General features: G+C 45.5%; 1 protein-coding gene and 1 long non-coding RNA gene across 8 annotated transcripts in view; one reads left to right on the top strand and one right to left on the bottom strand.

Moving 5' to 3' along the window:
• The window catches only part of SGCD (sarcoglycan delta), a 620,371-nt gene that overhangs the window by 479,721 nt on the left and 113,892 nt on the right, over window positions 1–26,758 (top strand). For all 6 annotated transcript variants that reach the window (XM_053298220.1, XM_053298224.1, XM_053298221.1 and 3 more), the window contains one exon: window positions 8,744–8,863. In XM_053298220.1, the coding sequence (XP_053154195.1) occupies window positions 8,744–8,863 (120 nt within the window). The remainder of the gene's footprint in view (window positions 1–8,743; window positions 8,864–26,758) is intronic.
• The window catches only part of LOC128345773 (uncharacterized), a 48,054-nt gene continuing 37,923 nt past the window's right edge, over window positions 16,628–26,758 (bottom strand). Inside the window, exons 2-3 of one of the 2 annotated variants that reach the window (XR_008316647.1) lie at window positions 22,592–22,755; window positions 16,628–17,687 (exon numbers count right to left, since the gene is read on the bottom strand). This is a non-coding gene — a long non-coding RNA (uncharacterized LOC128345773). Of the gene's footprint in view, window positions 17,688–18,174; window positions 19,080–22,591; window positions 22,756–26,758 lie in introns of those variants that run through there. The other variant, XR_008316646.1, reaches the window with a different exon arrangement.

The following is a 26,758-nucleotide window of genomic DNA, read 5'->3' as shown; positions in this document are numbered from 1 at the left end:
CAGTGCAATTGCACAGCAGCAGCACTCCAGAAGCATGCTTTTCCATGCGAAACTGGATTGTCTGACCTGCTTATGTACCACCTGGCCTCCAGTCAGTGTGCTAAATAATTAAATAAACAGCTTCAGTAAGCAATTATTTGTAGTTGCATGTGTGAAAATTGCCTTGAGAAGAGAAATAAATTCAACACTGAATTCAATCCCAGATTCTCACATTCAAAAAAAGCTTGTTGAACAATTTGGTTGATGATTTGCCATTATAGGCAGAAAGGTAGAACACTCAAATGACTGTTGCAGCAGAATTTACCAGCTGCCATACACACTGTCACAAAGAGTGCAAGTATGTATGTGGGGAATTGTGGCATTTGTCAGGATTGAAATTCACAGAGTGCAGTGGGATCCCAAGTTTTAGCCTTTAAACTTGATTTTTATAAAATATTCTCACCCACTTATCCTGCCACCAGAATGGTGGGTATAACATGATTGCTTAGATGCAAAATAGATAATAACATATATTTGGCCAAAATCTGGTATAATCGCATGCAAACGTTTAAATTGCATGGAATTCTTCTCAGCTTAGCACAATGTAAAAGCCGATCAGTCTTAGCTATGTAGACAGCAAAAATGATAGCCTATAACATATTTTTCACCACTTCAGACCTTTTTCAGTTTTAAATAATTGTGTTTGCTCTCTCTGTGAGAAATAGCTGCTTTTTCATTCTGTTTGATTGAGTTCACTGTAACTTGAAACCTGACATACTCTGTTGCCATCTCTTATTATCTGAGCTAGCATAACATCAGCTATCTCTACTATGACTACTACTAACTTGATATACAGGATAGATCAAGCTGGTGATCAGAAGAAGAGCTTATTGCTTGCTGAACTTGTTTCCCTTTGACAACTGCGACACTCAAATGGGTGGAAAACCGACTGCAGCACACACAAGCTAACACATAATAGATGCAGTTATATCAGAAACATAGCTGCAGGGAATTCTGCGATTAGAGACGCTGATTGATGAAGGCTTCTGATCTGGAAAGCTGTGCCTGCGATGAATATTCAAGATAAACTTCAAATAGAGCATTTGGATGGAACTGGACAGAACACAAGCAACTTTGCTGCAAAGAATAGCATCTAATTTCCCCCTTCTCCATGATGCGTTCTAAATAAATGTATGACAAGATGTTGTCACCACCGTTCTTGCAGGGAGGAGGAAGAGAAAATGCATGTCATTAGCCCTACTCAGTTATTATCCCTTCCATGAAGAGAATGTAAGAACAGCCCTGCTGGATCAGGCCCAAGCCTATCTAGACCAGCATCCTATCTCACACAGTGGCCCACAGGGCTTCTGGTAATGCAGGTAGTATGCTGGAGGTGGCTATAGCCCTCAGACTAGTAGCCATTGATAGACTTTTCCTCCATGAATTTATATAAGAAAAATCATGTGAGAGGGTGAGTGGGACAGTGCCTGCTAGCCATATCCCTTGCACTGGTGCACCCCATGGCCATGCCATTGGGTAACCCCACATTCAGCATTTGTTTGAGAAGAGTAGCACTGAGTGTGTGTGGGGTGGTGGTGGTTGCTTCTTCCATGTGATAGAGAACCCTGGGCATTCTCTGAAAAGCCTCCTTACATTCAGCCCTGGCCTTATCTGAAAGACACTGACTAACTTACTGAATAAACTACTCGGGGTTGTGGTCTAAAGGACTACTTAATTTTAGTAAGACTACTGAGGAGTAATTTAGATGTCAGCCACTGAATGCAGAGATGCCTATGGGCAAAGCCACCACCAGGGGCATCAGCATAGAATGCATGGCTGGCGAGCATAGTCCCCCTGCCCTTCAAGTGATTGCTCTTCGTGAAAGGGATAACCCGTGAACTTCCCATGCATAATGAACTTACACAACTGGCCCTGGGGGAAGGGAATGGAGAGAGAACCATGCTGTCCTATCTGAGGTGACTCTGCAATTTCTACAACTATATGTTGTTGGCAAAGGAGGACCAAAACTAGAGGTGCATGTGAACTGCAGACATGGACTGGTTGGAGGAGCTAAGGAATGTGCAAAAAGAAAACATTCCGCATATTTTACCACACAACTCCCAAAATTCTTCAAAGGAAAACATGACTTTTAAAGTGGCATAAAATTGATATGTGTAGATTTACCTTAAATAAAGCATTGCCAATTTTTTAAAAATGAAAACTTATGTTTGCTGTACATCTAAGGGAACATCTATGAAAAGTCCATAAGTTAAGGGCTAGATGTAAGAATGAATGAACCTGGGAGAAGGTAGAGATGGTGGGGCAGTGCGGAGCCATCAATGAATTTCCCAGATGCTTTATGGTAAATTACAGAACAAGATGCTACTGTAGAAAAGTGGTTTGTAGAATGCAGGCATGTTTGAGTTCTTCTCAAGACAGGCTGATCTTAGAATACTTTTATGCATACCTACAAAAATCAATGACAGCTTAAATAAAACTGACCTGGGGTGACAACTGCTATAATTGGTGGGGAATGTCCATACAGTTGTCTCCATGCACATCATTTTAGTGTTTCATACAGCTGCATCTAACTTGGCTGCTGTAATTCCCCACCAGTGTTTCTTCTCCTGAGAAGAAACAGCATGGGTCAGCCAAAGTCAACAGGAGATTATAGTATTTCCATGAAATGACATTCTGCATACAGCTCCCCAGACATTAACATGTTGAGATGCAGCCCTGGACCAGTTCAATGTGGACTTCTGAATACAGTGCAGTTTTGTGCAGCATCCCCTTTAATCACTTTATGACGTTAATAAGAGAGCATTTCACAGCCTTTGAAAAATTAATCTCTCCAGCCTGCCAAACAGTTGAGAAATAATATAACCCTCATTATACACAATTCAGAAATATTAAGGTTCAGATTTTTAATATCACTTGACTCTTCTCAAGATCACTCAAATGGAAGTTGCCCAGCCATAGGAGAACCTCATCTCTTTCAGAGTTAGTCATGTGCAGGGTGACAGCATGTTTAGAACTATGCATGCATAGTGTGCCCCAGTGAACACTCAAAACCCGCCACCAATGCCAAGCCAAAGGTTGACACACAATTCTGTAAGTGGCATTGGCTTGTACATGGTCACCTCTATGTACTGGTAAAAACTGCTAAAGGTTTTAGCACGCATGGGAGTCATGCTAGAGGGGTTGTTCCTGTTGTTGTTTTGCGGATGTTTTGAACATAATTTCTGCATTTCTACTGCAAACAGTGCATATTGGAGAAACCACTGTCTGCATATCAAAAGGCTTAATTTAACACATACACAGCAAATATGGCCCTTCGGTTGTAATTTATTCTGGTTAGGAATAGGCTGAAGCCCTGTGGCATCTGCTCTGGATAATAAATACTACTAATAATATTACATTTAGAATTGGCATGTGAATTACTTAATTGTTTCCTTTTCCTAAGGTTAGATTGCGAGAGTGCTGCATCTGGATTATGCTCTTTAGCTCTTTGCAGATCACCCCGCACATATTGCAGCTGATTACAATAGTTGCTCATCTCATGGGAAACTGAGAGGGACATATAAAGAAAACAATGACAAATCTTTCTGGATTGTATAATTCCTTCCATTATCTTTTGATTCACATTCAGTGGCCGCTAGGGCTGTGCATTTGTTTTCAAAATGAAAAATGAGGCTATTTGGTTCATTTTCCATTCATTCTGAAATGAACAGGAATACAATGAGTTAATATTAATAGGATTCATTTTTAGAACCCCATTTCTTACTTGTTTTGCATTTTGGAATGGGGTGCTTGCTTTGCAAGTTGACAGTGGTGGCTGCCATTTTATTTCCCACAATGCTCTGAACACAGCATCAGTCCAAGGCATTGCAAAAGGAAATGGCAGCTACATTGGGAGCACCATGTTTTTGCAGTGACTGCCATTTTATTTTCCCACAAAGCTCAACACAACTCTGGATCTTGAGCACTAGGGCAAGATATGATGGCAGCCATTCAAAAACATGGTTTCCATTGGGGGGCTACCATTTTCCTCCCTGTAATACCCCTGACTGATGCCCCCTCTAGGATAATATGGTAAAATGAAATAGAGGCCACCAAGAGGGCTACACAGTTCACATCCACTGCACATCACTGCCACAAGCAGTGGCAACCACTGTAAAAGTGAGAGGGTTAAAACTTCACAAAAATCAATGTGAGTAATTAAATGAAAGAAACCTGCATGAATGAGTAACAAAATAAAACAACAATATTAACAAATGAGTAACAAAATGAATTAAACTTGTAATAACAAAAATGAATAGACTAACAAGATGTACAACATCTTCACAACCTCTTTTGTGAGGAGCTCCAAAGATGTTTTCCACATCTTTGTAACAAGATGTACAACATCTTGTACAAAGATGTGGAAAACATCTTTGGAGCTCCTCACAAAAAAGGTTGTGAAGAGCTCCAAAAGGATCGCTCCAATCTGGGGAGTGGGCAACAGGATTGCATATCTGGTTCAATGTTATCATGTGTAAAGTGATGCATATTGGGGCAAAAAACCCCAACTTCACATATGCACTGATGGGATCTGTCAGTGATTGACCAGGAGCGGGATCTTGGGGTCGTGGTGGACAGCTCGTTGAAAGTGTCGTCTTAATGTGCGACAGCTGTGGAAAAGGCCAATTCTATGCTTGGAATCATTAGGAAGGGGATTGAAAATAAAATTTTTAATATTATAATGTCCTTATTTTAAAAAAAAAACTATGAGGAGGCCTCATTTGGAGTACAGCATACAATTCTGGTCACCATATCTTAAGAAGGACATAGTAGAACTGGAAAAGGTGCAGAAGAGGGCAACCAAGATTATCAGGGGCCTAGAGCACCTTCCTTACAAAGCAAGGCTACAACACCTGGGGCTTTTTAGTTTAGAAAAAAGACAACTGAGGGGGCAACATGATAGAGGTCTATAAAATCATGCATGATGTGGAGAAAGTTGATAGAGAGAAACTTTTCTCCCTTTTGCATAACACTAGAATTCACATAATACTAGAACCAGTATCCTTCTTGAGCATTAGAGGGGGTTGGAGGTGGGAGGCACTGCTTTGCAGTGGTTCTGCTCCTACCTCTCCCAGCAGATTCCAGATGGTGTCCCTTGAAGACTGTTGCTCTTCAAAATATGAACTTTTGTATGGTGTTCCCCAGGGCTCCATACTGTCTCCAACACTTTTCAACATCTACATGAAACCGCTGGGAGATATCATCAGGATATTTGGTGCAAGGGGTTATCATTATTCTGATGACACCTAAATCTATTTCTCCATGTCAACATCATCAAGAGAAGTCATAACATCCCTAAATGCCTGCCTGCAGGCAGGGATGTGCTGGATAAGGGATAACAAACTGAGACTGAATACAGAGAAGATGGAAGTACCTATTGTGCAGGGTTGGAACTCAGGAGGATTTTGATCTGCCAGTTCTGAATGGGATCACACTTCCCCAGAAGGAACAGATGCACAGTCTGGGGTGCTTCTGGATCCAAACCTCTTCCTGGTGACCCAGGATGAGGTGGTGACCAGAGGTGCTTTCTATCAGCTTCAGCTGATATGCTAGCTGAGTCCATTTCTTGAGATAAACGACCACAGAACAGTAGTACATATGCTGGTAACCTCCAGACTTGACTAATGCAATGTGCTGTATGTTGGGCTACCTTTGTACATAGTCCAGAATCCACAGTTGGTATAAAAAGTGGCAGCCCAGTTGGTCTCTGCGTCATCTCGGAGAAACCATATTACTCCTATATTATAAGAGCTACACTGGCTACCGATAGGTTTATGGGCAAAATACAGGGTTAAGTATATATGGAAGGTTGGTGCGTTTCTGTTGCAGGACTCTTAATAAGTCATAGTATCTTTTCTTATCTTCTTACTTATTTGAATACTGAAGTCAAAAGCATTTTCTGTTATCTACAGATCAGTATGCAAAAAATGTCATAATTTTCAAGTTAATCTTATTTGGCTAAAATCTCTCATCATTTCTCTGGATCTTTCAACTTTTCCACAATAGGTTAATTCTCTGCCCCCCCCCCCAAAAAAAAATTCTGCCCAGAATCATTTCGGGGAATGAGCAAGGGTGCATATGTCCACATGGGCAGGCGGCATGATCTGACAACTACTTGGTGGCAGCTGCCAAGACAATGCAGTCTCCAGGGTACCCATCCCCACAAATTTCCTCTGCACAGCAACCTTGATCAACATAGAGCCTCAATGGCCTGTCACTCCTCTGAGGGAGTGACTGGTGGGAGAAGGGGATGTTTTGCCATCAGGCACTATGACTGAATTTGCTTGGCAATTCTCTCTCACTCCTCTGATGTTTCCTCTCATGAACTGAAAGGGGGGTGTCCCCATGGCCTTTTACTCTCTTATTGAGCAATGCAGCAGGTTGACTGGCCCTTCACAGCAGAAGTGCACTTCCCACATATGGGAAGCCGTGGGGACGGGCACCCCAGAGACTGCTTTCCTTGTCTTCATGGCTGACACCAAGCTGCTGTGAAAGCATGCCTCCTTCAAGCCCTTCCACCCAGGTAGACATGTGCACCATTGCCTAGACCCCTGAAGGATGACCCAGCTGTCCTGGGGCAGTTGGAAACCAGGGCGCCCCCTCCCATGAATCCACATGCTCGCAGATCTGTATATGGTGCCACGCCAGACCGAACCCAGGAAATTTGAATGGGGATTAAAGGCCCATCCCTGAACCCAGTGTCTCGGGTCTCTTGATCATTAAAGCTCTATTTTTACACTGAAATGTTGGGGAAGGGGGTCCCAGCCCCTTCCACATCGGGGATTTGCTCTGCCTAGGCTTTCTCATGAGCAGGGCTGTTGGCCAGGGTGAGTAGTGTCCCATTATGTTAATCCCATCCATATAGGGTATTAGTTTCCATCTGCCATGGTCTGGTAGTAATGATGCCTGTGAATAAAGGGGAAAGGCAAGCAAATCCGCCTCTTGCTTCTCACCTTTCGGGCTTTACTGCTGCCACTAAGTGGAAGTCTTTATTCCTGGTTGCCTCCATCTAAACAACAGATAGTATCTCTTAGATTGCAGCAACAGCTTGGGTAGAGTAGGGTGGCAAGTAAGCATGGGGTGGGGAACATAACTCAGAAACTACATGAGCTCTGACTGAACCTATGTCTTTGCCTAGAAAGAAAAACAAAACAATCCAATTCATATTCTTAGAAATTGTTTTCTGAATATTTTTAAAACCCATATTAACAAAGGATAATAAGAAATGCATCCTACTGCATCCCTAATACAGCCAATCTCACCAGTTCCGGAGGCCTTCAGCAGCTTTCTTCTTCCTTCAACACCTCTGATCCTTCTTCTCCTGGCTTTCTTCTTTCAATCTCTCTCTTTGACTCCCTCTAACTAAAACCCCTCTTCAACTCTGCCTTTTTAACCCTAAAACTTGGTTATTGTTATTATTATCTTGGTTTTTGTTTTCCTGGGCTAATCTTTCATTCATTCATTCATTCATTCATTCATTCATTCATTCATTCATTCCATTTATATCCCACGCTTCCTCCAAGGAGCCCAGAGCAGTGTACATGGTTATCTTTATCTTTGCAGGAACTCTGTGAGGTAGGTTAGGCTGAGAGATACATGACTAGACCAGAGTCACCCAGTGGGTTTCATGGTTGAATGGGGATTCAAATTCTGATCTTCCTGGTCCTAGCCCAACATTCTAACCACTACGCTATACTGGCTCTCAGGTTGTAACTAATTCCCTAGGCTAACCTTTTGAACTTAGTCTGCCATTTTAAAACATACAACATAACCATAACACAACACAAAATGGAGGACTTAATCTCAGACCTTCCTGCCATCCTTGTAGTTTCTCACCATCTTCATTCTTTATAAACTTTCCTTTCTCGTTTCCCTTTTCAATGAGCAGCTCTTTCCCATAATCCCAGTACATTACAAAAAAGGAGTGAACACAACATTCTGAATTTGAATATATAGAAAGGAAATGGTGGGGCGGGGGGGAGAATCCAACTGCAGAATTTGATCTGATGGTGGAACATTTGGAACTTTCAGTCTAAAATTTCAGGGACATTTTTTTAGTAGCTTGATATTTAGTAACTTGATATGTAGTAGCTTGATATTTATGTAATAAATGCTGCCGGCTTACATGTCCTTCAGCATAACATGAGTAGTGCCAGACTTCCCTGTGCCACTGCAGAGTTTTAAGACATGCAACGATGCTATTGTGCAAGGGGACAGTACTGGAACAGCTGACCCTTTATTATTATTATTTGAAATGCTTTTTAAGGTATTTTCATCAATAATGGGAGTTGCACAAGACATTATTTATTTAATCAATAATGGAACTTGCACAAGAAGTTGTGCAAAAGTCAGCAATCCTGATACTGCCCTCTTGCACAGCAGTGTCACTGAGACAGCAGGACAGGTAGGTCTGGTACTGCCTGCATTGCACTGTGAGACATGTAAGCCTATGTAAATAAAAGTCCATTCAGTAATAAAAGAATAATGGGCATTTTCCAAAGAACGGTTCTCATATTTATGTAGATGTAGAAGACGTCACACATATTAGTCTCTCAATTGGCATGATATATGCTAAGCAGAATTATTAGCATAACCCCTTTCTGCATTTCTATGTCTCAAATTCAGGAAAGATGTGTTATGTCTGATTTTCAGCATAATATCTATCAGAGGGGATAAAACACTAAACTTTCTTTCTTCTCTTTAGGTCCCAAAGCAGTGGAAGCACACAGTCAAAAATTTGAAGTGCTAACCACCTCGGGGAAATTGTTGTTTTCTGCCGATGACAATGAAGTGGTGGTTGGAGCAGAGAGACTGAAAGTTTTAGGTAAACAATATTTGAAAACGCTTTTCTTGCTATTTATATATTTATTCCTTTGAAAGTATTCTGCCTGTTTGATCTCATTTATGGTACTTGTGGAAAAACCTTCCTGTTGGCTTCAGGGAGAGTTGGTCAGATGTTTTTGATTATTCATGGGCTTTGCAGCTTCTTGTTTCTAACCTTCAGAACTGGCTCAAATTCCTGGAGGAGAAGTGAGGCACACCATAAATCAGTATCACAATTTGTTGAATTATTGGAAGTATTGGCACAGGAATGCAAAACAGAATGACCTAAAAAAAGAAATGTCTGCTACTCATACGTATGGGGGTAAGGAACGAGCAAAGGAACAAATCAAATCCATTGATTTGAGGACTGGGATGAAGATCTCACCATCCCTGTTTGCCCTCATAGCCATCATAACTGGGCCCATTCCTTAACATTACCTATAATGGTACAGAGACTGCTGCAGTGTGGCTCCTTCAGACATCAATCTGTAACATTGTAAGTCTGAGATAACAGGGGACTATTTCACTTCAGTATTGCTCTAATTCCCAGAAGGTGCTGCAGTGCAGTGCCATGAGCTCTTCTCATCTGCCCTCGGACTGTAACATTCCCAAGATATTGCAGTAGTGTCCAAGTTGCTAAAGATAATGTTGGAAGAATCTTTTAATCATCTGCCTGCCCAACAAAATAATCAAAATGGGAAGCCATGCCTAGCTTACATGAACATTCTGTTTCCTGGTGGAAGGGTGAGGGAGTCTGTGCCTGAGGATGCAGGGCCTTGGACAGGAGAAAGCCAGAAGATGCAGAAATAAACGCTGTGTAATCTTTAGATTACACAAAGTGACAAAAATGTGAAACATTCCCATGACCACCCCACCCCAGTCAAGTTCAATATAGCGTTGAGACAATAAGGAAGGGTCTTAGTTCAATGGTGAAACACAAACTTTGCATGCAGAAGGTCCCAGGTTCAATATCTGATGTTTCCAGCTGAGTATTTCCAGGTGAAAATACACTTGTCTAAAACCTGGAGAGCTGCTGGAAAATAGGGATGTGCACGTCGGTTTGGTGTCTCCTCTGGGAAGTGCTAAACCAGCTTGGGTGCCAGAGAGCAGTTCCCTTCAGGAGCCTCGATGGGCCAGAGAGTAGGGGTGTGTGTTTTGTTTCAGATACAAAACGTTTTGTGCCCCAAACAGGCCATTTCAGCTGTTTTGTAGCCAAAACAAAACACCCAATGCTCCAAACAGAAAATTTTGTAGCCAAAACAAAACATCCCTGTTTCGGATACAAAATGTTTTGTTGTTTCGGCTGTTTTGAAACACCATTTTGCAATCATGAAAAGTCTTTCTCTTTCAGTCTTCATTTTGTGTTTTGACATCTGTTTGAATTTCCGGCCCTTCCAGCCTGAAGATTGGCCAGAGAAAGGATGGGTTGATCTGCTGGCAATTGCCTCCTTATTCCTTTTAAGGAAATTTGAGGGTAAAATTTACCCTCATTGGCCAGTGGGGCAGTGTGCACTCTGCGTGGGGCAGTGTGCATTTCATTGTGGTTGTTTCCCATTGTTGTGTGTAGATCAGTTGTATTTTGGGGGTGGGGGGATGTGGATGTGCATGACCTATGGAAATCTGCCTGGTTCTTTGCAAAGCTCTGCTCTTGTTGTTGATGTGTGATGTTGATGTTATTTGGGGTGGATTTGGGGCAGAAGAGTGGGTCAGATGGTAGTGCCCCAATGGGTGCCTGCTGTCACCCCTATTCCAAAGGAATTGGGAAAAGGGCTGATTTTTAAAGAATTTCTGAAGTTGACATGTCTTTGGGGCAGATTTAGGGCAGGCAGGGGGCCTGAGGGGCAAAACAGTGGGTTGGGCAGCAGTGTCCCAAGGGGTGCCTGCCACAACCCAGATTCCAAAGGAATAGGGCAAAGGGCTGATTTCGTAGGAATTATTGAAGTTTACTCATCTTTAAGGTTTTTCTCCCATAGGGAATAATGGAAGTTTCAGCAGACCCATAACTCCACCTGGGGGGCACTTGGGTGGCCCAGAGCGAGTGGTTGGGTAGTCACATAGGGTGCCAACCACCTCCATGGGTTGCTAACCCATGGGGTGCTGGGTTCTGGTAGCATATGAGATTTTCAGTAACAAACCATGAATACACTTTCATATGCTACCAGAGAATCTACACTCAAAACATCTCAGAAACAACAGAACCCAGTACCCCATGGGTTAGCAACCCATGGGGGTGGTTGGCACCCTATGTGCTCTACACCACTCGCTCTGGGCCACCCCAGTGACCCCCAGTGCAGTTATGGGGCTGCTGAGAACTCTATCATTCCCTATGGGGAAGAACCTTAAAGATGCGTAAACTGCATTAAATCTTTAAAAATCAGCCCTCTGCCCAATTCCTTTGAAATAATTTTGGCATCTTCATTGCCCCCACTGGGCACTACCACCCACCCAACTCTCCTCTGGGCCACCCCTTTCCCCCCGACGTGAAGCTATATGTTTGCTGAAACCTCCATTATTCCCCATGGGAAAAATCTTAAACTTCAAACATTTACTAAACATCAGCCCTTTGTCCAATTCCTCTGAAATTTGGATGGTAGCTTCCACCCATTGGGCACTACCACCCCCACCCACTAGTTTTGCCCTGTGGCCATTTTTTTAAAGTCCAAAATGTTTCAGATTTGGATTTTGCAATTCCGAACAAAGAACAAAATGGGGGTGTTTCAGATTGGCTGACTTTGAACAAAGAACAAAATGCGGGGGGGGGTGTCAGATCTTGGACAAAAACAAAACAGAAAAAAACCCACAACCCTACCAGAGGACAGTTTCCTTAAGGAGCCAGTAAGGATCTCCTTACTAGCGACGGCCCCTGCTTTTCTGGGCATGGCATCCCAAACCGGCTGCATTGGGCTGTGGTTAGGAACATAGGAACATAGGAAGCTGCTATATACTGAGTCAAACCATTGGTCTTTCTAGGCCAGTATTGTCTTCACAGACTGGCAGTGGCTTCTCCAAGGTTGCAGGCAGGAATCTCTCTCAGCCCTATCTTGGAGAAGCCAGGGAGGGAACTCGAAACCTTCTGCTCTTCCCAGAGCGGCTCCTTCCCCTGAGGGGAGTATCTTGCAGTGCTCACACATCAAGTCTCCCATTCATATGCAACCAGGGCAGACCCTGCTTAGCTAAGGGGACGTCATGCTTGCTACCACAAGACCAGCTCTCCTCAAACCTCTGCACAGCATCAGCACGTCCATGTGTGTGCTGACGCCACACAGAGGCTGCAGGGAACAGTGCCACAGCCCCGGGCAGCCAGTTTGGGACCAGTCAGCATGCCTGGAAAATAGGGGAACCGCTCCCCGCCCTGCCAGCCCATGCACGAGCCATTAGTGCACATCTCTGCTGGAAAACAGTGTCAGTAATCCTGGGCTAGGTGAACTGATGGTCTGACCATGCGTGTGGCGACACTGCGTGGCCAGTTGGAAACTGCTCCCCAACCCACCAACTGTTGCACAAGCCATCTGTGCACATTTCTACAGGAAATCAGAGTCAATAATACTGGGATAGGTGAACTGGTGGTCTGACTAAGTGAACTGGTGGTTCGCTGCAGCCCTGTGTGCCCGATTGTGGATCGGGCACCATGCCCAGAAAAGTGTTGGGGCAGGTAGGAGCCGATAAGGACCCTCCTTAACAGCTCCTTAGGGGAATCACTCTCTGCCCCGCCAGCCTGCGCACAAGCCATTTGTGTACATCTCTACTGAAAATCAGTGTCAATAATACTGGGCTTGGTGAACTGTTCAGATGTAAGGTTGTTAAGTACATTGGAAAACTTTTTGCAGCTTCTATCATGAAGATTTCCTTTCATAGATGAAAAGAAGGAAACATTACCTACTCTTGTATCATAATCCTCTCAATAGTCTAATATAATATTTATTATATTAATATTAAGTTTAATAGATTATAATATTAATTATATTTTCTAATATAAGGCAAGTGTAGGAAAAGAAGGAAGACAGGACTCCTATTTATTATATTGCCTTTGCATAGTGGGCAAAGACAATTGAACCAATTGACTCTTTTTTAATATATACCAGTGCTACTTCCTTGTAAATGGTGCTCAGTCCTTGAGGCTTAAAGGTATAATAATGTTTTCTCCTTTTACTGCAAGGCAAACAGGACTCCCACACACTCATTTTAGCTTTCCTGCATTAAGGCCATTTGCCAGCATTTTTGCTGGCATTTGTTTAATGACCATCAATTGAGACTTATGCATTTATTTAATTAAAATGTAAAAGACATAGTCAAGGTTATTTCATCAATTTAAATACCCCACCCCCGGGTCTGTTTTGTAAACCTGAAGCTACAATCTGTTCCCTTGCTTTTAAAGTTACCACAGATTAAATGTTGAGATTTTAAGGGCGGTTTTATTCTAAAAAGAGAGAGATGCAAATTACATTACTATCTAAACAACTATCTGGTTCTCTAAGTTACATAACCTTCATTATGGGTTCCTCATTAGTGTTATCATCTGAACAGCCCAAATCATGATCATTGAGATTTTGACATGTGATGTACCATGACCCATAGGTGCCAGTTGTTTCTGAGGAGAAAACTAAACATTACATGCAGTTGTTTGTTTCTTTTTCTGGTGGTTCCTTTGGTTTTTACAAACAAAGAAAAAGCAGCTTCTGAGACTTCAAGAAAGATCAGTGGAGACTGTGTAACCCTTCCCACTATTTCAAAATTGACACACCTCCATGCTGTTTTCTCACTCCTGGGAAGATAGATATGCAAACTTCAATGTACTGCAGGAGGGGCATTGTCCACTGCACATATCCTTCATGATGAGTGTAGCAGCCATTTCAAACAGCTGACACATGGTAGCCTTATTAAGTGTGCTCCTTGTCTTTCCAAAATCTCTGGTATATAAGAACTTAGGAAGCTGCCCCAAACTGAGTCGGTCCATTGGCCCATCTAGCTCTGTAGTGGCTACACCAGGGCTGCACAACTTTGGTCCTCCAGGTGTTGTTGAACTACAATTCCAGTTAGTGGAGATTGGAAAACCAGTGCTAACTGGTTGAAGGACAGGGTAGGGATAAATGGAGAGTTTTCACAATGGAGGGAAGTAAGAAGTGGGGTCCCCCAGGGATCTGTACTGGGACCGGTGCTTTTTAATTTATTCATCAATTATCTAGAAGTTGGCGTAAGCAGCGAGGTGGCCAAATTTGCAGATGATACCAAACTCTTTCAGGTAGTGAAATCCAAAACAGATTGTGAGGAGCCCCAAAAGGATCTCTCCAAACTGGGGAGTGGGCAACAAAGTGGCAAATTTTGGTTCAGTGTTGGCAAATGTAAAGTGATGCACATTGGGACGAAAAACTCCAACTTCAAGTAAATGCTGATGGGATCTGAGCTGTCAGTGACTGACCAGGAGAGGGATCTTGGGGTCGTGGTGGACAGCTCTTTGAAAGTGTCGACTCAATGTGAGGCAGCTGTGAAAAAGATCAACTCCATGCTAGGGATCATTAGGAAGGGGATTGAAAATAAAACTGCTAATATTATAATCCCTTATACAAAACTATGGTGCAGCCACTCCTGGACTACTGTGTACAGTTCTGGTCACCACATCTAAAAAAGGACATTTTAGAACTGGAAAAGGTGCAGAAGAAATGATCAGGGTCCTAGAGCACCTTTCATATGAGGCAAGGCTACAACACCTGGGGCTATTTAGTTTAGAAAAAAGACGACTGCAGGAAGACATGATAAAGGTCTATAAAATCATGCATGGTGTGGAGAAAGTGGATAGAAATCCTTCTCCCTCTCACATTCATTCATTCATTCATTATTTATTTATTTGATTTCTATACCGCCCTTCCAAAAATGGCTCAGAGCAGTTTACACAGATAAATAATAAATAAAGAAAATGGCTCCCTGTCCCCAAAGGGCTCACATTCTAAAAAGAAACATTAGATAGACACCAGCAACAGTCACTGGAAGTACTGTGCTGGGGTGGATAGGGCCAGTTACTCTTCCCCTGCTAAATAGGGGTGTGCATTTTGGAATTTTCTTGTTTCGATTTGTATCCGAATCGAAACATTCCCGTTTTGTTTTGTACCCAAAATTTCTGAATCCGAATCAGCCCTGTTTTGTTTTGTAGCCAAATGTTCCAAATCTGAATCCGAATCGATTTGGATTTTTAAAAAGGGCCCCAGGGCAAAAAGAGTGGGGGGGGGTAGTGTCCAATGGGTGGAAGCTACCACCCATATTTCAAAGGAATTAGGCAAAGGGCTGGGGTGTTTTGTTTTTTTTTGTGAATTTTTTTAAAGTTTACACATCTTTAAGAATTTTCCCATAGGGAATAATGGGGATTCCATCAAATGTATCGCTTCAAATCAAGGGGAAAGGGATGACCCAGAGCAGAGTGTGGTGGGTGGTAGGTAGTGCCCAATGGGGGCAAGGAAACTTCCAGAATAATTTCAAAGGAATTGGGCAAAGGGCTGATCTTTTGTGATTTGTTGAAGTTTACGTGTCTTTAAGATTTCTCCCATGGGGAATAATGGAGGTTTCAGCAGCCCCATAATTCCACTTGGGGGCACTGGGGTTGCCCAGAGCAAGGAGTTGTGTAGTACACATAAGGTGCCAACCACCACCACCCCCCCCACACACACACAAGCCTGTGGGGTACTGGGTTTTGTTGTTTCTGAGGTGTTCATTGTAGATTCTCTGGTAGCATATGAGATTTTCAGTGAAAAACAAGAATCCACTCTCATATGCTACCAGAAAATCTACATTCAGAACACCACAGAAACAGCAGAACCCAGCACCCCATGGTTTAGCAACCCTTCCCTTGGCCAATGTGGGGTCAGTAAAGAGTGGAAAGAAGCAAAAGAGCCAATGGGGAACAAGGAGGGAATTGTCAGCAGGTCAGCCCATGATTTATGTCACCGATCAGAAGGCAGGAAGGGTGGGAAATTCAAAGAGATGTCAAACACAAAATGGAGACTGACTCAGAGATCACTACAAAATGGAGGTCCGAAACAACAAAACGTTTTGTAGCCGAAACAGGGACGTTTTGTTTTGTATACAAAACTTTTGGATCTGGAAAATGGGTGTTTTGTTTTGTCTGCAAAACACCCGAAACAGGTTATTTGGGGTACGAAACATTTTGTATCCGAAACATTTTGCACATCCCTACTGCTAAATAAAGAGAATCACCATGTTAAAAGGTGCCTCTTTGCCAAGTTAGCAGGGGTTAACATAACATTAGAACCAGGGATCATCCCATGAAATTGATTGCCAGGAAATCTAGGACCAACAAATGGAAGTACTTTTTCACACAACACATAATCAACTTGTGGGATTCTCTGCCACAAGATGTGGTGACAGCCAACAAACTGGATGGCTTCAAGAGGGGTTTGAATAATTTTGTGGAGGAGCGGCCTATCATCAGCTACTAGTTGGAGGGCTATAGGCTACCTCCAGCCTCAAAGGCAGGATGCCTGAGTACCAGTTGCAAGGGAGTGATAGCAGGAGAGAGGGCATGCCCTCAACTCCTGCCTGCAGTTTTCCAGCTGCATCTGGTGGGCCACTGTGTGAAACAGGATGCTGGACTAGATGGGCCTTGGGTCCAATCCAGCAGGGCTGTTCTTATGTTTTTGTCACCCCACAGCCAATAGTCAATAGTCAGCGATGATGGGGGTTGTAGTCCATTCTTTTTTATTATTATTTATTTTTCAGACAAATACAATTAAAATAACAGAAAAACAAAACATCCAGTATCAATAAGTTCACAAATTATCCAATTTACACATGCCAAAAACAGTAAGATAACGTTGGACATCAAAATATCTATCAGTTAGTTAGCTGTTTGACATGCACAGCTCACAAGGCATAGACTTAGTTATAAAAGGATGGATGCAAGGGTTTATTGGCAAGGGTGTATATCTTAAGTTGCTTCTCTTTGAAACACAATTCTACTTTTGCAGCTTAAAGAGTACAGAAATCCACAAGTTGCAGGTGTTTCCCCTTCATTCGATGCTCATCACATCTATTTGTCTGTTTAGTTAAATTGCTTTGGTGGTAGCAGCAATGTTTTGACAATATATCAGTTTTATTTTATCCTCCTTTTAGTTTGGAACATAAAGAGAAGGGGATATTTCCACAGTTCTGGTGCCATTTTTATTTATGTGTATAGTAGAATGCCTCTCCAGCTTTTATCTGTCTTAAGCAGAAACACTGAAGGAGAAAAGAGTCAATGACAACAGAATGGAGGGTATCCCTTTCATAGGGCTTTTAGTAACCTTGAGAGGAGACTTTTTTCTCCCCACTCTGTTCCGTAGCCTCATTGTGTCGTTTAACATAAGGGGAGAAGATGATGTGCCATATTTCTTTGCTCCTTTCTCAGTCTGAGTATAGTCGAACTACAGAAAGACATTTCTACTAATCACTTTGTTCCACATTGGCAAAGTCCAGGTGCCTCTGAAGTCTGTCCTCTGACACTTATCTTTGCTATGTAAACTATCTCTTGACTTGTTCCGGTTATTTCCTTATGTGTCCTTGTTACATCAGGAGTATAGGACTGCAGTCTGGCATGAAAGTCCTCTTGGAGAGGTTGGAGCAGCAGTTATTGGGCACGTGGTCTGCTTTTAATCTTGTTAATTATAATTACTTCTGTTTGTACTCTGTTCAAAGCTGGATCTGAAAGTTTGTTCTCTGAAGCAGTGCTGCAGCCTTAAAGTGACAAAAACAATAAGGCTGGCTCTTTTTGCTTTGACTTCTTAAAGGCTTTTCAGGCACTAGCAGCAAGGCATTGGGAAGGGGGGAACTGATTAGAAGATCTGAAAATTAGAAGTTTAGAAATAGGAGGCAGTAAGGCATTTTCATTATTATATTGATTGATTGATTGATTGATTGCTTTTGAAGCTACCATCTGTGCTCAGCTTAAAACACATTATGTACTTTCTTGTTGGGGAGGGAGACAAATTAAATATTTAGGGTGCAATCCACATCCTGCTGAGATTGCTGGGATTGCTGAGATTGCTGGGATTACTCCCATTCATTTTAATGATGTTATAAGTATACTTGGTTTTAAGAAAACTTGTACAAGTGTAAGATTGCAGCACTTAGGATCAGAAAATGCTCATTGTCCCCAGACCCCAGCCCAAGAAGACACCGACACAATTTGTTGGGTGAAACTGGTCATAACTTTATTAACTTAATAAACAGTGAGCAAGCGAACTAGGTAGGGATGTTCCCCCACCCAAGACAGTGCGGGACCTAGCAATCGCCAGGTTCGGACACCCCGGTCCTCCCCTGCACCATGCTTGGGCGACACACCCTGGCTCAGGAGAGCATCAGGCACTGGCCTGATCCATCTCCTTACTACCAACCCCCAAGCAGGGGCCTGGAACCTTCTAGGCGTTTGCACACCCCGGACCGCGCAGCCCAAGGATCTGCAAAGTCCTGAAGCCGGTTCATGACGAATCGTCATCCCTGGGCCGCACAAGCCAAAAGGGAGCGATTGACCAATCACCCATTAAACCATCCCAGGGTGCTCACCAATGTTAAACCCACTATTTTCCAACTAAACCTGCACTGTCCCTGCCACACAGGTAGGTCAGCCTAGCTTGGCCTTCCTGCCCCACCACTCACCAACAATTCCTCAAGCCCCCTCCGAATATTGGACAAGTATAAATCACAGCCTTGAACAGACAGATGTACTCCGTCCGGCCTGAATAGGTGAGGCAAGGAGGCCGAAAGCCCCGGCTGTGCCAACACCCAACCCCCGGTACTAAGAACGAGCCTGCCAATAGCATTAGATGCCTCACGTCGAGCTCATTCCACCCCCCTCAGAGAGTGCACACCACGCCAAACTCTGCGCTGGAGCCACTCCACCCACACAGTCCTCATCCCTGGAAACCTACTCTGCAGGGATGTGAAATCAGAAGAGGCCTGCTGAATGATGGAGAGCCCTGTTCGCTTGCCCAAGTCATTCTCACCCAAGTGCAACACCAAAATATCTGGACAGGAGCACCTATCTATATAATCCCACAAGGTTGGAAGCAACTGCCCCCAGAGCATCCCCCGCATACCCAACCAGGACACCCTGGACCGCTGTCCCAGACCGAGTTGGGTCCCAAAATGTGAGGCGCTGGCCATCTTGTATGCCCAAAAAACCAACGAATGGCCACACAGGAGCACACGTACTGGAGCCGCCGCCCCGCCAGCACCTGTCAAAAGAACAAACAGATAACAAACAGCCGCTACCGCACTGCATCAGCGCACATAGCGTAAGAACGCATCGGACTTCCAACGCCCAATCCTCCGCACCTCCCTCGCCTCCAGGCCCAAGCCACTAGCTGTAGTAGCTGCCCCAATTCTAAATGAGTACAGGCTAAACCCCAACTCAGACACCCCAGCACAGGCCATAGCCTTCCTCAAAACAGCCCATAGCTGATACTGGGTCAAGGGATCCCCCTTCTCATGAACAAACAGGCACCAAGTTGTCTTGGGGCCACCCACCACGTACTGCCGCAAAGCCGTAACTGGACACATCCCCGGGTCCGAGGCAGCATGAAACTGAATCACCTGACCCTTCCCTCTCTGATCAATCTTAGAACTGTGGAGGAGCAGCGTGACCCCCAGGCCATCCAACGACATATCCCCAAACTGCAGGCAATGCCCCGAAGGTGAATGCCTACCCCGAGGTAAAACCTCGCTGGGCCTAAAAGCCCCCCAAAAGGAAACTAAGGAAGCGGCCTTCATCAACGTAGCTTCCCAAGGGGAAGAACAACAGGCAGGTAAATGGCGAACTAGGGCTGCAACCACAGTTAACGTCAGTGGCTTCCTTTTGTCTGGGCCCCTGGGTTGGCGCCGCGCCCAACCCTCAAGCATCCTCCTAACCCTAGGATCACCTGTAGCATCCTGTACCCCCCATGCCTGGGCCTCGAAAGCCAGAGCAGAGACGTAGCCTCCCATAGTAGAGACTGCCTTACCCGCCCCATAAAGAGACACCAGAAACTGCATGACATGTTCCACAGGCACAGGCCATGCTTCCACAATGCCCTCTCTTCTCCTGAATGCCGCAAACGCCCCAACCTTCGCCCGATAACTAACCCTGGTACTGGGCGCCAAGGAGGCATCGATGGCCTGCAGCGCAGCTACGCACCAAGCCGCCACAGGGCTTCCGGCATGATCTCCGGGTCCCGCATTGCCTCCGGCGCTAGTTCCCGGAACCTGTCCAACTGAAACCGAGACAGGGCATCAGCGATGTTATTCTGAAGCCCGGGAACATGTTGCGCCACAAATAAAATATTGGCACGTAAACACTGCAGAACAAAAGCCCTAAGCAAGCCCATAACACAAGGAGAGCGGGACGTCTGGGAATTGACAACCTGCACTAATGCCTGGTTGTCACACCAAAACCAGACTGTGGAGTTAGAAAACTCCTCAGCCCAAAGGTGCACTGCCACCACAATGGGAAACAGCTCCAGAAAGGTAAGGTCCCGCGTAATGCCAGCCCGCTCCCAGCCAACCGGCCAACGCCCAGAACACCAACGCCTGCGAAAATAAATTCCAAAACCCACTCCCCCGGCTGTGTCGGAATGAACCTGCAGCTCAGCCTCAACGAGCTGTTTGGCCCTCCAAAAGGAGATGCCATTGAAGCCCTCCAAAAAGGAGCCCCAGACAGCCAAGTCTGCCCTAACCCCTTCCGTGAGCCTTACCCTGTGGTGAGGAGCCTGCAAGCCGGACATCAGGTCGCAAAGGCACCTCAAAAATGCCCGCCCAGGAACCACTACCCTGCAGGCAAAGTTCAAATGGCCCACCACCACCTGCAGCTCCTTAAGAGAGACCCTACGCGCCGCCTGCATGGCCCATAGGAGACCACGCAGGGTTGCTAACTTCTCCAACGGGAGACGTGAACAACCAACAACTGTGTCTAACTCAATACCCAGGAAAGATAACTTAGACGCGGGACCCTCAGTCTTCCCCTGAGCCAGCGGGACACCTAGCTCCCTGGCTAACTGCACAAAACTCTAAAGCAGGAAGTGGCATTCATTAGAATAAGCCCTCCCAGCAAAAAGAAAATCATGTAGATAGTGAGCTGTAGACATAGAACCCGCCCTTTTCCTGACTGCCCATTCCAAAAAGGTGCTAAATGCCTCAAATGCCGCACACGAAATGGAACAGCCCATAGGCAGGGCCCGATCAAAATAATATTGGCCTGCAAAGGAAAACCCCAGCAGGTCAAAATCATCAGGATGAACAGGCAACAGTCGAAAGGCAGATTCTATGTCGCACTTAGCCAGTAGCGCCCCAACCCCTTGACTCCTTACCATGCGAACAGCCTTGTCGAAGGATGTATAACGAACTGAACTTAAATGCTCCGGGATCCAATCATTAACCGAACCCCCTCTGGGATATGACAGGTGGTGGATGAGGCGGTACTCACCTGGAGCCTTTTTCGGGACCACTCCCAGCGGGGATATCCTCAAATTGTCAAAGGGGGGCGATCAAAAGGTCCGGCCACCCTCCCAGCCGCCACCTCTTTGCTTATCTTTTGACACCACCACCTCCATCCCTTTAACGGATTTAAGGTTACTGGCCATGACAGCCACCCTCCGTGATAAGGAAGGGATCCTAAAGCCCTCCCTGAACCCAAAACTCAACAAGGCTGCGGCCCCCCGATTAGGGTAATCAAACAACAGCCGCTCCAGAACGTCCAACCTAACTGGGCTGGGCCCCTTTACCTGGAGAGGGGGCAGGGGGCCCCCCCTTTCTACCACCATCAAACCTTGGTTTCGCTCCCGCCCCCCAGCCCCATGCCCTGGGGCAGGAAGAGCTCGGGTGCTTGGCACCGCAGAGGCTACACGCATGCTTGAACTTACAAGCCTGTCTCCCACAGCGGTCACTGCGATTGAACTCCGAGCAAACCAACTGGGGTTGAACCCATTGTTGGCCCGCTAGGGCGGGAGAATACAGTGCCGCTGGCTTGGAAAGCAGATGACCGCTGTCCGATCTGTCGCCGTCTACCGGCCGCGTTGGCGACATAATGAGAACCCAGAGCTCCAAATGAGGAGCATCCCATGGCATGGAGGGATCCAGGGCGGCCCGCATCCTGAAATTCTCATCATATCTCACCCAAGCAGTGCCCGAGAAGTCCAACACCACCCGATGAATAATGTCAAGATACTTGACCAACGCTAGGGCCCTAGCCGGCTGTACCTGAAGGATCACCCCCATGTAAATTGTAAACCCCGAAAGCCAGTTGTTCCACGATTTCTCAACCGGCTTTTGTTTTGTCACTACGTGGTCCTTACAGGACTCACCCTCCTTGTGTTTCACTTCAGGTTCCCTAAATAACAAAGAGAAGAAGTCCACGTACTCCCCTTTCAATATTTTCTCCCTAGTGGCCGGTAAGAGGTGATCTCCCAAAGGCAACCCCATGGCACCGTAGGGGGAATGCTGTGGTGTAGGTAGAACCCCTCTTGGATACCAACCTGCATCCTGTGCGGGCATCATCCCGGGTCCACCGGACGGCGGCACGACTCCTTGCCACACCTGCTCAGCTACCCCTTGAGAGCTAGGCCCTATTCCCAGCATCGGAACCGCCACCCCCCCCTTGGATATGTGTAATTGACCCCCCAAGGGGCAGAGCCCCAACCCCCAGCGGCTGGTATCGGCCAGGGAAACAGTGGCCACTGGCCAGTACCACCGTGTGGTGCAACAGGTCCAAACTCACCCGGCTGAATGACAGATGGTGCCTCCACCGCTTCTGAAGGCCACTCTCCCTGCTGCACCTCCACCGGGACCACTGCATTGTCTGGAACCACTACAGGCTGCTCACACGGGACTCTGAGACCTACTGGCCCAGTAGGAACTGCTCCCTCCTCCAGGACCTTCAATCTGGCAGATAAAGACTTAATTAACTGAGTCCTCGCAGCCGCCCGCGTCTGCCTAAGGGGCTTGCCCCCCCCGAAGGCCCTGCTCCCTTGTCCTGGGGCAGTGCCCTGGCATGCTCCAAAGCTTCCATCCGCTGAATCATCCCCCTAATGAGTATCATTTCCTCATCATCCTCATCCGAAGATGATGGTTGGGGCGCAGGTCGCTTAGGTGGCTTGACTGGCTGGCCTACAGATTTCCCTTTTGCCTTCCTGGGAGACATAATCCCAAATCACTCAACCCCAGGTATAAAGAGAATTTGCTTGTTTTGGGGGTTGTTGTTTTTAAAATTTATTTACTTACTTATTTATCTATCTATCTATTTATTTATTTAAATAAAGTTATTCATTGACTGACGTAACTCTAAAGTTGCTATATAGCACTCCCACAGAGGAAGCCACACCCAGCCGGCCCGGAGACCTCCCAAAAACCAGCTAAGTGCCCCCAAAAGCTCAATCCAGATCCTCAGCAGCCCCCCCACCGCTGCGAAACCAATCACCCAGTTGCAACTCCAAACAGCCAGTAGGCCCCAAGAGCCGGATCCAAAGGCCTCCCTGATGCCCCCTGTTGGGCCCACCGCCAACGCAGCCACCCCACGTGACCAGAGCCGCTCCCCAACGGGACCGGGGCACCCCAAACGGCCCGATAATGGGCCGAATCAGCCCAAACTGCTGCCGCCACCCGCCCACCCAGCTGCCCGAGCCCAGCCCCAACTGAAGGCTCGATCCTCGGCCCCCAGTGGCCCGACAAAGGGCCAAAATAGGCCACTGCTGCCGCCCCACGCGGCCAAATTACAGGCCAAATCGGCCCAAACTACTGCCGCCGCCGCCAACCAACTGCCCACCACAAGGCCCGATTTCGGGCCAAAGAAACCGCCCCCCACGTGGCCGGATTACGGGCCGAATTGGCCCAAACTACTGCCGCGGCTGCCGCAGCCGACCACCCACCCGCCCAGCCACCGTCCGGGGAGCTTTGCGGATTTTAAATACTTTTTTAAAAAAAAATTACCTTTAAAATGATTGTCTAGGTGGGGAGGGGGTGCACGGAGGTTCCCCTTCCCCCCGCCGGCCTTCAAAACACAGCCCTTGCGCCTTTTAGGCCCATTTTTGGCCTGTTCGGGCCTTGCTAAAAACACTGCGGTGGCCAAAATGGTGGCCGCCGCGCATATGCAAAGGCCTCTATGAGGCCTGGCATGACCCACAGCTCTGTGCATGCATGGCATCAATTTTTGTTTTTTAAAAATGGCCACCAAAACAAAAATGGCTGCCCTGCATGCACAAATGGCCTCTGCAAGGCCGTGGGTCATGCCAGGCCTCACAGAGGCCTTTTGTGCATGCGCGGTGGCCACCATTTTGGCCACTGCACCATTTTTAGCAAGGTCCGAATGGACTGAAAAATGGGCCTAAAATCCCCGAGGGATGCATTTTGAAGGCTGGCGGGGGAACCTCCGCACACACACCCTGCTGCCTAGATGATCATTTTAAATGTATCAAAAAATTAAAAAGTATTTAAAATTCACGAAACCTCCCCCCCCAACCATTGGAGTGGTATTGGTTCTGGGGGCTATCGAGCCAGATGGTATTTGGTCCAGGGGTCAAACCATCAAACCCCTGAACCAAAACCATGAACCTCGAACCTCCGAACCTGTCTACACATCCCTAGACCGCATTCTAAAGCCTCGGGGCAGGAATGGAGAAGACCGGTCCATGAGTATCCACCAGATGAGCTGGTAGCAACTGCAGATGAACCTCTCCTGGTGATCTCAATGGGTGGTGGGACTCATAGTGAAGAAGGTGTTCTCTTAAATACCCAGGGCCTAAGCTGTTTAGGGCTTTATAGGTTATAACCAATACCTTGTATTTTGCCCAGAAACCTATCGGCAGCCAGTGTAGATCTTTTAATATAGGAGTGATTTGGTCTCTCCAAGATGACCCAGAGACCAACCTGGCTGCCACATTTTGGACCAACTGCAGTTTCCGGACTACATATAAAGGCATGCATAGCAGTTCATAGAGCGCAGTAATCAAGTCTGGAGGTGACCAGCAGATGTACTACTGTTCTGAGGTCATTTATTTCAAGAAGCAGACATAACTAGTGTATCAACCAAAGCTGATAGAAGGCACTTCTGGCCACTGCCTCAACCTGGAACACCAGGGAGAAGTTTGTGTCCAGCAGCACCCCAGATTGCATACCTATTCCTTCTGGGGAAGTGTGATCCCATCCAGAACAGGCAGATAAAAATAATCTCCCGACTTCTGACCCTGCACAATAAGTACCTCTGTCTTATCTGTTGTTAATATTTGTTGTTGTTATCTGGATTCAGTCTCAATTTGTTATCTCTCATCCAGCCCATCACTGCCTCCATGCAGGCATTTAGGGGAGGTTATGCCTTTTCCCGATGATGTTGACATGGAGAAAAAGATTTGGGTCTCATCAGCATACTGATAGCATCCTACACCAAATCTCCTGATGATCTCTCCCAGTGGTTTCATGTAGATGTTAAACAACATCGGAGACAATATGGAGCCCTGAGGGACACCATACTGAAGTTCAGATTTTGAAGAATGACAGCCCCCGAGGGACACCATCTGGAATCTGCCTGGAGAGGTATGAGTGGAACCACTGCAAAGCAGTGCCTCCCAACCCCAACCTCCTCAGACGCTCCAGAAGTATACTATGGTCGATAGTATACTAGTAGATAGTATACTATGGTCGATAGTATCGAAAGCTGCTAAGAGGTCCAAAAGGACCAACAGAGTCACATTTCCACTGTCAATTCCCAATTGGAGATATCCATCAGGCCAACCAAGGCAGTCTCTACCCCATGGCCTGCCTGAAAACCAGTCTGAAATGGGTCTAGATAATCAGTTTCATCCAAAACTGCCTGGTTTTTAACTGCTGGTTTTTAACTGGTCTTAATTACCTTGCCCAACCACAGAAGGTTGGAGATAGGCCTATATTTGCTTAACTCTGAGGGATCCAACAGAGGCATCTTCAAAAGAGGTCTAATATTTCCTCCTTAAGGCAAGGAGGCAATTATCCTGCCGTCCCTCAGAGAAGCACTGGGGCCAGGAGAAGGAGAGGAAGGCAGCGAGGGGCCAATTTTAAAACCTCGTCCCTGGGCTACTCCAACCGTGATCTGAGGTATATTAATGTTGCTTTACTGTAAATGATGGAGGGTTCCCTCCATAGTCTAGGAGAGCATTCTGGAACATCTGCCTATTGTTTCCAAAATAGGATGCAAGATTAGTAAATGGTTATCAGTGAGAAATGCAGTATTCCTGATTAAATTATAAATTGTATTGTAGATAAAGCCATCTCCTGATTATTTTTTTCATATCCTTGGAAATGAAACAAATTTAAATCATCTGAAAAAAGTTATATCGAAGAGATGCTTTAATAAAGTGAAAAATAGCTTTGATATACATTAATTACCAATTTCATTTAATAACACAGTGAACATTATAGCACTTATAAACAAAGGATAATCATAAAGCATTATTCTAGCTGCTAATTAGCTCTATTTATTCTCCAGATTAGTTTTTAAATATGCCCTCTAGATGCCACTTGATACTAATTACCAGAGTTACATTATTATCGCTATACAAAAGCATTTTAATTAAATGTAAAGCAATTTAAATTAGCAAGAGTTTTTTTGGAAATTAAACTGTGGTCAAATGCTTAATGTAGCTGTTGAAGACGACAACAGTCGACATGCCAATTTCACTTCTCCTAAAGGTCATGCCATGTTTAGAGAGATGATAGCCAAGATCCAAAGAAGAGATATGCAGGCACTAGTGGAAACTGTGCATGGATGCAGTGTCATTTGTCTTATTTAGCACAATAGAGCCCATTGCTGAAGAGATGAGCTGCATTTCACACTGAATTTTCATTATTTGTCTCTTCAGTTGTGCGCTGCCACCCCCCAAAAAGGCCAAAGGAAGTTTTATGCATATCAGTCCTTTAG

The sequence above is a fragment of the Hemicordylus capensis genome, chromosome 2 (genome assembly GCF_027244095.1).
Source record: "Hemicordylus capensis ecotype Gifberg chromosome 2, rHemCap1.1.pri, whole genome shotgun sequence".
NCBI classification, from domain to species: Eukaryota; Metazoa; Chordata; class Lepidosauria; order Squamata; family Cordylidae; genus Hemicordylus; species Hemicordylus capensis.
The sequence above is the reverse complement of the archived record's forward strand: the minus strand, read 5'-3'. Positions and strand labels throughout refer to the sequence as shown.